Raw genomic sequence first — 11134 nt, 5'->3', positions numbered from 1 at the left:
TGTGTGACCTGCTACAAAATATTAAAAAACCAAAGTTACTTAATAATCCTCTTTTAATGCTTTAGAATAATAAAATAATTTAAATTTCATTTTAATTGATATCCCAATTCAAACTCAAATTATTTGGACTAAATTATTATTTTTTCATCCAAAACTACTGTTCAGAACATTGCATCTTGTAGTGCAAAAATAAAACATCTCTTTTCCCTAAAATGAAAAATGTGTTTTGTCTTAGTTTTTACTTATGAATGACACTTATTCAGTTTCGCTGTTCAGTAATGGTTGATACATCAGATTTATATTTTACGTAATAACTAAAAGTGGGAAGCCACCACTATGCCACCTTATTTAGCCATAGCTACTTTGCTTTTGTAGTCAGGTCACTGTTCAAAAACCATAAACAAGCAGCGTCTGTTTATTGTTAAAGGTCAAGAGTAGCAGCTGTGGGGTTCCTTCTCTCCCTGATAGAATGGAACTATAGAAGCATGTATGTTTAAATGTGAATGTACAAAATACTGTACAGAAATCTTGGATTACATGTCCCTGGATCATCACTGGTTGTCCCATTCATTCACTAGATCAAGTGAATTTTTGGATGAGTTCTGGTCGGTTCCCTGACATAACCATCTTTTCTGTTTAAAAACAAACAAACAAACAAACCAGAAAAGCGTCTGGTTGAATTGGAGAAAGATGCAAAAAGCAAGTTAAAACACTTAACAGAGACTTGACATTTATTGTGCAATTTCATCTCCAACAGAACATGTGGCATTCTAGAGGTATATGAGGTAATAAAATCAATACTCCAGTTAGAACACCTGAAATAATTGGCTCTAGTAACAAATGTTTCTTATAATTAAAAATATTGAATGTTTAGAAAACTCTTATAACATTTTAAGTTCCTAAAAGAAAAGTGCCTAACACTTAAAAAACAACTTACTCTTCTATATAAATTGTTCACAAAAAATCTTGCTATTCTATATTACACTACGCATTTATAGTTTTATTAACATACCTCTGGTGGGTTTTAACTCTACACAGTACAATCAAATAGAAATTATTCATAGAGAATCAACAAGACTTCAACAATAAAAATATTAGGATCAATGGATTTGTCACAGTTTCTCCACAAGTGTTCATCATAGAAAATAGAGTAAAGGCAAGTTGGCCCCAGTGTTAGGCTGCTACATGAAGTTCCAGAGAGGAGAGACACACAAGGGCAATGCTTAAATGGGGCAGGGTCGGACTAGACCAGTGACCTTGAAGGTTTCAGGACCCCTCTCATGGACTGGCATGCCCTATGCCTTAGAAACAAAGCCAGGCCCTGGTGGCCATGGCAAGCTCTTGAACTTAAACACAGCCAGAGATGTTAAAGCCACAACTACAGGAAAGAACAGATTACTGTATTTTCCTACAAAAACTTCACGACAGTTCTCACAGTGACATCATAGATTGAAACCCTCCCTTCCAAACCAGACTCATCAATTCTAAGGCTATGAATACAACAAATGTGAAAAGTGAATGGACATTGGCTCTGATGTCCAGTGCCATTTCTACCATCTAGCCGTTCCCAAAGACCATCACGTCACTGAGTTCAAAGTTTTGCTTTTATATCCCTGCGTTTTTGTACTGGGAACCTATGACAGAAATGTGAACAAATTTTAATTTATTCACTACCTCAATTAAACAACAAATCCATTCCAAAGTGTTTAAGGGGTTTGAGAACCTTAACTACTAGGGAAAACTGAACTAGTCATTCTGCTTACTAAACCCAAAGATTTCCTCTTATTAGCTGAGTACCTTGGGCAGTGTCCTTATCAATAAAATGGGGTGGTAACAATAACACCCTAGAGGGTGGTTGTGAGGATTAAAATGAGAGGATGCATTAAAGTGCTTACCAAAGTACCTGGCGCACAAGGGCTCAATGTATATAAGCTATAGCTATTGTTATTGTTGGTGGTTTTGTGCACAAGACCCATCAGGCTACTTGTAGTGGGGCAATTATTCTGAGAATGAACAGGCTTTTGAATAAGTCATCTTAGCAGATGAATTTTCACTGTAATTTGGGGAATTGTGATTCAGTGAAAACCTAGCCTGTATATTAGCCAGCTATGGATGGTCACAAGGAAATTTAATCTGGTTATTTTTACCACAAAGATTTGGTAATTTAGTGCTTTCAAGAGCCAAGCTTACCGAGCTGGTCATTAGATGAGTGAAGTCCAGACCTCTCAATGTTTCTTGCAATTGAACACACTGTGGAGGGTAAAAGTGGTCTCTAACGTGTAAACATATCCGTTATAGTTTTGAATTTTAATTAGGAGGCAAGTTTTGGTGAGTTATTATTTTTGCACTCCATGCTGTCTGGTATCAATTCTTCACTCTCCTCTAAATAATAACACAAATAGAAGTGATGCCACTGGCTGATAAAATGTAAGTAACTGCGGAGGGCCATCAACTGGGTGACATTTTTCTACATTATTCAAGTGAAGTGGTTATTTTTATCCAGTACTTACACGACTGAAAGAAGCCATCACTATGTTTACAAAAATATATCATAATGATACATACTGCTGTTTAGACACATTTACACTAGAGTTCTGACTCAAGCATCCTATTTGACATGTTTTGCCAAGCAGTTTTGGCAAGTGTCACCACATTAAACACGCACCAGCAAGGCTTGCACCATATGTGCAAAATCACTTTCTATTACATTTCTAAAAACTGGTATATAAGAGCTGTCAAAAATTACAAACATCTGTACTGTGAAATGAGAAAAGTTTAAATCTTTTTTAAAACGAAGTTATCCAAGAATGAGACTTTTTAAAATGATAGAAATCTAAGAAAAACTAAGGAGGTAGTCAGTGGGTATCAGGTTTAGGTTCTAGAGTACACACTGAATGACAGAATTCAAATGAGGGCAACGTACGTTTGCTTTCCGGAAAACAGTGCATGCTTCATCCTACTTGATGCTCCGTCCGTTTTCTGATAGCAACAGGAGGTCAAGCCATTAAAGGTGGCGGGAAAATGTAGACATCACGAACTTGTAGATTCCCAAGTTTGTATTATTGTCTAGATTTTTGGAAAACATCTGATATTACAAGAATATACTGGACTTAACCATTCTATCGATATCTGACACACGGAGGAGCTGGATCAAATAAGATATTGAGTAATTTATATCGCCTTATAATCCTGGTGAACAATTCTCTCGGGTCAATGTGTTTATGACTGATGAAGGGCTAAGGAAGATCCAGGATATAAAATGACCCACTTGCCCTACAGCCATGAAGTGGCCACATGTATAACATATCTCCCAATTCCCCTACCAAAGGAGATGATGACTATTTCCAGCAAATGCTCTAATACTATCCTCTCCGTTCCTAGTGAAGCCTTATGAAACATAAATGGTGACAGTAGCCTCAGTGCTCTGGTGGAAATTCTCAACCAAGAGAGTGGAGCCTGGGTTCAGGGCTGAATATTTTCAATTGACAGTTTTTCTCCAAAGCATTTAATACTGAGGTTAAACCATGAGATTGTGAATGGTGGACCTACAAAAGAGACCGTGAGAAGTGGGAGCTTAGTAACTGCTCGCAGAATATGATGCATCCCCCCACCCCAACTCCCGGTTCCTGGCCTACATCCCCCAAACAGATCACTGAAGGGTTATGCTGGGCCAGGCGGAACTGCACTTGGCGTTCCATTCACTGGGAAAGCAGGCATGCTCTTTGTGATATGACTTTAATTTGGGAAACCTCAGGACACATCAAGACACTGTCACTGAGAGTAGGTATGGTTCCCTTGATAGATGGGATTATGAACCATGCCCAGTCACTGACAAAATACCAAATTTGGTCTGTGGTGTCAGGCCAGACCTATGACCTTTTCTCTCACCAATGAGGTGGAGCAAAGCGGCATCCTGAGCTGTTTTAATTCAATCTATGTTATTCCAATGCTAAAATGACTCAGGGAAGCTGCTAAAAGCTGACATGAGTATGAATGTCTCCTCAAGAGAGCAATTTGTCCAACTGCCAGACAAAGATGTAGAAGATCAAATCAAGAAAATATACAGGTCTCCAGGTCTCCAAAGAGATCAACGGAAAGGCTGACAGAGCAGTGACAGCATCCAATCTTCTCACTGGTGAGCTTTTAACCTTGCTACAGAGGCTGCGATGGCCTTACCAAAAAAATAAGTGAACGATCCTTGCAAACCCTGACTTGAAAATCAGGTGACCATGCAGGCAACCACCACAAGCCAGGTAATATACCAGCCTTAAAGGGGAAGTGCAAATAGCAGCATGTGACATGGACTAAGGAGAGGACAAAGCAGAACAGCCGAGCAGATACTGTGTCACAGCCCGAGGGCCATTGGTGCCCGCGTCAGGCGGTGGGTGCGGCTAAAGGAACACAGCAACTGCATCAACGGTGAAGAGTGGAATGGAACGTCTGACTGGGGACAGGGGATCGTAGGTCCTAGACCCAGGAGAGGCGTTAGAACTGGCCGTGTGATGCTAAGTCAGTCATCTTTCTGGGCCTGGATCGCTCATGTGCGTAAGAGATGACCAGTGTGCAGCTCTGAACATTTTAGAATTTGTGAAGTATTGGAAAACAGCTGATAGAGAGATAATTCACCTGAAAACAGGGGTGGGAGGGAGAGATCAGGTGTACCTTCGAGCAAAGGCTGGTGCGACCACGGGCCTTGAGGGGCAGAGCCTCCTGACCCCAGGAGCCTTCTCAGGGGATGATAACAGGAGTGGAGCAAGCACTTGTCTTAAGGATGCCGACCTGTAAGGCTGTGGAGAATGAATGCAGAAATGCTCCATCACCACCTTCCGTGAAGATCAGCCCAACACTCGGCTCCATGATGACGCGTAGATGTGAACATGTGTGGAATTTGCAAGCTTTCAGGGAAACGATAAGAATTGGAAGTTCGTTTTTTTTTTAAGGCAGTGGTCAAATATTGCTGCTATAGAACAAAAAAGGACAGTGAACTCAGCAGTAAGGATAACTAAAGTCCAATGCAAAGAAAGGAAAAGTAAGATGGAAAGACAGGTGAGATTATGGTGGTATTTTTCTCCTGGCAAAGATTTCATGTCACCAAAGATTCTTATAAGATATTGACTTCTAGACCTTGAAAACGCCTCAGGGAGTATCTTTCTTCCTCGGATAGCCAAAGATACTAGTCTCATCGTTCCCAGAAGCACCGCATTTGCCCTTATCTTTTCCTTTACCTGCAAATTTTAGCTAAGTTGCTCCAAAACAGGATTGAAATATTAGTTCTCCCCACACCATTTAACAGATCTGACAAATGACCATCTCTATAAACAAACTTTTCAGTGGGCGAAACTAATAATCGTAACAAAAGCTAAACAAGGACCTATTGCTAGGGTCATGCACAGAGTTGATGCTAATTATAGAAGATAAAGGGTAATTTATTATTTTACCTTGTCAAAAGGTGGCAAAAAACCCTCTTTATGCATGGATGCTCATAAACTTGAAATGAATTTCCAACCCATTCTCAAAACCCTTAGTCATGTTTGTAGATGACATTAGCAGCCTTCACTAACAGCTGCCCATTTAGCCCTCGACTCTAGAAAGAATGCAGACATCTGGATTGGGCTGATAAAGGAAGCCTCCCCTCCCACCCAAACCCGAAGCACTCAGAAAGATTCTAGCATCTCTAGAGCATCTGCGGATAAGAAATGGTTCCAAAGACATTACTACTAACTTCGCAGATGATGCTCAACATATTAAACCGGGGAAAGTGGGTGGGAGTGGTCACCGCTAACTCAGCCAGAGCCAGTAGTTCAGGGGGATACTGGCGGGAAGGAGGCACACAGCAGTTGGGATGAAACATTTCCATCGGTGACAACAAGAAACAAGATTTATGCAAATTCTGAAGATCAACTCAGCACAAAAAGACCCTCAAATTTCTGAGAAATTACAGACAAGCCCATTGCATAGTTGTCAGAATGGCCTTGAAGCTGTGTGTATACAATTCCAGAACATCTGGTCAATTCAGTGAATCCCATCAGTCACATCACTTTGTCTGGTCCTCAGTGCACCAAACAACTAGCTGACTGAGATGCTCATTGTTCAACCCAGCGCTTTGGCATCGTGTCAACAAAGCCCGATTTAAGGCTATGGAAACTGTGAACTTACAAAATCGAGCATCTGAAAATGGTTTTGAACCTTTGGACGTTTCTTGACTGATACGGTGAAAACTATTACTGTTTGTTAACTTCAGAGATCATATAGTGCCTTCCTGATCAACACAGGAGAAATTCTTTTGTGTGGTAAACATAACAGCTGACTTCCGATTAATCACTGTCTAGAGGTGGCTTCTGATCTCTGGTTTCTTTTTAGTAACAGGCTCTGTCAATGTTAGACACAGCATGCAATGTCACCTATCTTATGTCTTTGCTGAGAAGTATAAATTCAAGTCTTTGGAAAACATAAAGACAACTTATTTGAATTAAATAAAGAGAATGCTTGTTCCTTGTCCCTTAGGATAACGCCAGGTCTCTGCCTTCCGGGACACTAACCCAATCTCTGTGGGGACCAGCTCTGCTCAGGAAACAGAGCTCACCTGGCGATTTCGGACAGGTGACCAGGAGCTCGCCTCTCTTTTTTCACCCTCACCGTCTAACTAGGCATCATTTAAAATCAATTGTCATTTTTTCTTTGTATAATGTAATACCGTGAAAATCTCTGTAGGCTCCATAGACTTCCCAAACAACCCTAAAATGGGTTCGTACTAGGAACTGTGGCAGTAGGTCAAGAGTTAAGGTTTAGGATGCGTAAACCTTTAACTCCGTTAGGATGTGACAGAGTGACATGCTCTGGATTCTAAAGTGATGGTAACAGAACATTCACAACTGGAACTCTTGAGAGGACCGGCTGCTAGTGTGGAAACATTCTGTCCACTAATCACCAGACCCATCCTGGGAATTTTTACTGAAGACTTCATCCTGGGAAGGCTGGGGATCGATCCCTTCATAAAAGGAGCCTCCGTTGTGCAGGAAAGTCCCCACTGCCCGCCCCTGCCGAGCGTGACCCACAGCGTCACTGAACACTTTGTTTATCTGCTCCTCCGAGGGCATCCACCAGTCGGGGTTGGAGGTACAGTGCATCCTAATGAATTCTGTAGGAATACACACAACAGTAAAAAAAAAAAAAGAGAGAGAAAAACAGCTGGTTTTTGCAGCGAATGATAGGAAGGCTGCTTAAACTTTAACAGAAGCTCTATAAGAAAAGCTTTATGGGACATCCGATGTAATGCCATGATGATGTCACTTATTAGACCCAACTTACGCCATACACATTTTCTACTCAGGTGCAAAAGTAAAAATTACATAAGTGAGAGTGATCCCTTTAAGGCACGATTGCTATGAAAGGTAAATTTGAGTTGCGAGGCGTGGTATGCACCATGCTTGGTAAAAAAAAAAGTTAAGAGTACATTTCAAAACCCTGTTGTTAACGTGCTCACATTTTTAGAATGTTAACTATCTCCAGAAGCACAGCAAATATCATCAGATGGTGTTCTTTAACCAGCTACTGATTTGTAGATTAAGTGCAAAAAAATAAAATCTCAATGAGTAAGAAATTGCCTAAGTTTTGGTTCAGGTTTTCACATTCTTAAAATGTTACTACAGGCTATACTTTATTTCTCTAATTGTGATATCTATAAGTGTACTGACAAATATTTTTTAGATGACTTTTCCTCTAAATATTTAATATCACCAGAAAGCAATTAGCATGCTGGAAGAAAGAATATACAAAAAGTAGCTCAGACTCCAATGAAACAAACTTGGCCTCCCTTGGGTTGAGCTCACATTAACCCTTCCTCTATTTTCTCAGGGAGTCAGGGGACATGTATAGTTCCTACACAGCTATTTTAATATGGACATCTGTAAACTGAAATGGAAAAAGTTCGACTGAAATGAGCATTCTGGGAAAAGTTCTAAGTCAAACTGTGCTTTTTTTCACAGCTGACTGAAAGTTCAAGGTGACTGCCATTTACACACCATTTCTTCGCCAGCACTGCTCCCTCTACAAGACAATGGTTCTGGCTGTAGGACTTGATTTGTCTGAAATTTATTTGTGAAATCCCGACCCTATTTGCCCATGAAAGCTGATGCTTTTAAGTACCTGGACCCGAAAAATCCCATGAACTGAACTGTGCCCATCTTAGCAGAGACGCAGGGGCATCCCCTTCAACTCCATGCCTGAGGTGAGAGACTCGTTCACCTCGCCTAAGTCCCAGCCCTAGCGGCCCTCCTGGGGGACACAACTGTGTTTATTCAGCTCCTCGCCCTGCAAAACTGTCAGGAACCAGATGGCCTATGCTGGGCTACAGGCCTAGGAAACACCGAAGGATGCTTTTCAAACCTAGGTCGTGGTCATTATAATGCTGAGCAGAGAGAAAGGAGGTATTCTGGGACCACGAGTGCTCAAATATCTAGTCCTCTCCCTATTATTTTCCTTGCATTCACGTCTATTCATTATGTCCTCAAATCATCTCCAGCCAGGCTATCAACTCCAGAATTCAGGCATTCTGTTTTCTCTTCCTCTGTCTTCCTCAGGTTCCCTACCTCATGTGTTCAGGGAGTATGCAATAACTGTTTAAGTAGTTTCTCTCTCTCCAGATTCCCCACTCTCATATGAACACAGAGAAATGAAAGACTCCAGGTATCCACGAGAGGAAGTCAAGGCTCACTGCTGAGGATGCGGCAGCCCCGTCCCTCTAAGAACTGCTGCTCTGTGACACCTCCCTCCCCCTCCCCCTCCTCAGTGCCCGCTGCTGCAACAGGACTTCCCCTAACGTTGCGCCAGACTACTACAGGCTAAAAGCAGAGCTCATTCTGTTACCCGGATAGGAAGCGTCCTCACATCACTGACGCCCCTTCCTTCCAGGGTCAAACCACCCTGGGGACAGGCCAGCCTAGAATCTGATTTCATTCCCCGAAGCACCCTGCGTTCCATCCCTCAAGTGTCCAACTGTCTGAGGCTTCCTTGGCCATTCTAATCTTGCGGACCACAAGGATGTCCACCCTGGGAGTCAGCAAGCATAAACCTGCAGGAGGGGAATCCCATTTAGGTCACAGGAAGGCCCCAGGATTTCAGCCTCTGGGACAGACATAAACGCTCTAACCGGCCGCCCCTGACACAATCAGCAGTTCTTGCCTATGCATTCTCCACCCATGGGCGGGTGGAAGCCTGTGGGTCCTGCCCAGCTCTCCCTGCTGGAGAGTGCACATTCTGGTCAGGCAGCCTGGGCTGCATCTGTGTCACAGTGGGTCCCGCAGCACTGACACTAGTGCTTTGAGACGTATATTAATTCCTCAGTTTCACTGACTTGCTTCTTAAAATATAAATTGTTTAACAAGGATTTCCGGAAAGGGATACCTTAGTGGGGCCCCTTATCCCGATTCCCTTGTAAGCCTCAGGGCAACTTCCAGAGTACTCGCGGAGCGGGCTCTCAGGACAGCCCCCAAGCTCACCACTGCCTCTGCTGCCTCCGTCTGCTCTAATGCTGGGGAATAAAGGAAACTATGGCTAGTTTGCTAAGACAGCCCCTGGAAATTTCCATTACCCAGTCACTCTGAGTAAGCAGAATTTTCAGACTGGCCAACAGGGGGTGCCCCAGCATACCTGTGCTGAGTTAATGCTGGTGTTTTCATTCTAGGTGGTTTTCTCAAGTCTAGGCCACCAGCCTCAATCACCTGGGGTGGTCGTGAGGTGCAGTAATGCGTGCCTCCCGTCTTCACGCCAGACCCGCTGAATCAGAAGTTCAGGGTGGGTCTGGGGATCTCCGCTACTAACAAATACTACACAGGCACCTTAGGCACGCTGACAGTCACTGTGGGCAGGCCCAGAGGGGTGCAGGAGTGAGTGTCCCTTCTGATGACTAAGGCCTTATCAGTGATAAGGTTTTTCAGTGTGATTTCTTCACCAGGAAATATTTTGATCCCTGTCCAGAGTAAATCTTTATTGTCTTTCCAACCAATAAGATCACTCTTGAACTGTATAGGTTAACATTTGAGCTATTTGATATGGATTTTTCAGGTGTGAATGCGCTTTTGTTGGCACTATAATGTTTCCACTTGTCTGTGTTTATTTATTTGCACCCACTGAATCAACCGTATACACCTCCTTACCCTCTGCCTGGCCTATCCGTAGTGTGGGTCAGCTACAAAGTAATCAGCTGTTAATGCTGAGGAAATGGTATTATCTGAGTAGTATTTTTTAATACAGAAACTTTAAAAAACCGAACGGAATAAAATCTGAGTGGGCGAGAAATACTTTAGGCCTAAGGAAAATTGATTCTAAATAAATTGAAGGAGTTGGGCCAAGTATTCTTGAGAAGGTAGCTAGATTGGGGGAGGGCGTCATAGGCTGCAAATGAAATTGGGATAATTTTTGAGGTTCCTCGGCTTCTTTTCCTCTGTGCTTTCCCCAGTGCTCCAGCTTTGCTGGAGGTCGCCTTCCCGGGCAGCAAAGAAAATCTGAACTTAAAGCGTGAAACATGAAGTGCTATGCAGTGCTATGTGCCATTAAGTGCTAAAGCAAACGAAGAATTTTTAAAGGACCTCTTGATACCAAGGAGATGGGCCACATGAAGCCTATAACGTCTCAGCGGAAAGAAACCAAAATACAGTAAAGGCTGAACACTTGCACGGGGGAGCCACAGCCAATGCGGTGAAATGAGATCACAGATGGACACTGAGTGGAAGGATGCAGTACCTCGGAGGCATGTTACTTTAACTGGATCCAGAGGGCGTCTTTCAGGACCTGTCTCTCCTGACTGCACTGACCTTTTCCTTTTCCCAAGGCCGCATGAGTACTTAAGCTCATCGGTTGTGAAAACAAATCTGATGAGGTATCGAAGGAGCCGCCTCCCGTCTTTCTTTGAAGAATTTACAGCCTCGTCCCACTGTTTGCTCGTTATGTAGACAGGATAGTTGTTCAACAGCTGCTTGCTTCCCTGGAAAAGCGAAATATTTTCTCATTACCTACCTGGCCGGCCAGCCAGCCAGCAGCCCAGGCGATCTCCATTTCAAAGGCAAACATGCTTTTTAACCAAGTGGCTATACTGACAATGAACCAGGTACTGAAGAGCACAAGTAATTGCTCACAC

General features: G+C 42.8%; 1 protein-coding gene across 2 annotated transcripts in view; it reads right to left on the bottom strand.

Annotated features, from left to right (window-relative positions):
• Nucleotides 1-680: 680 nt before the first annotated feature.
• Nucleotides 681-11134, bottom strand: part of BEND4 (BEN domain containing 4) — a 41361-nt gene continuing 30907 nt past the window's right edge. The window contains exons 4-5 of one of the 2 annotated variants that reach the window (XM_004268314.3): nt 10741-10981; nt 681-7138 (exon numbers count right to left, since the gene is read on the bottom strand). In XM_004268314.3, the coding sequence (XP_004268362.1) occupies nt 6921-7138; nt 10741-10981 (459 nt within the window). In that variant the 3' untranslated portion in view covers nt 681-6920. The remainder of the gene's footprint in view (nt 7139-10740; nt 10982-11134) is intronic. The other variant, XM_033425510.2, reaches the window with a different exon arrangement.

This window comes from Orcinus orca, chromosome 4, assembly GCF_937001465.1.
Source record: "Orcinus orca chromosome 4, mOrcOrc1.1, whole genome shotgun sequence".
In the NCBI taxonomy this organism is placed as follows: Eukaryota; Metazoa; Chordata; class Mammalia; order Artiodactyla; family Delphinidae; genus Orcinus; species Orcinus orca.
This window is presented reverse-complemented; position numbering and strand designations above follow the sequence as displayed.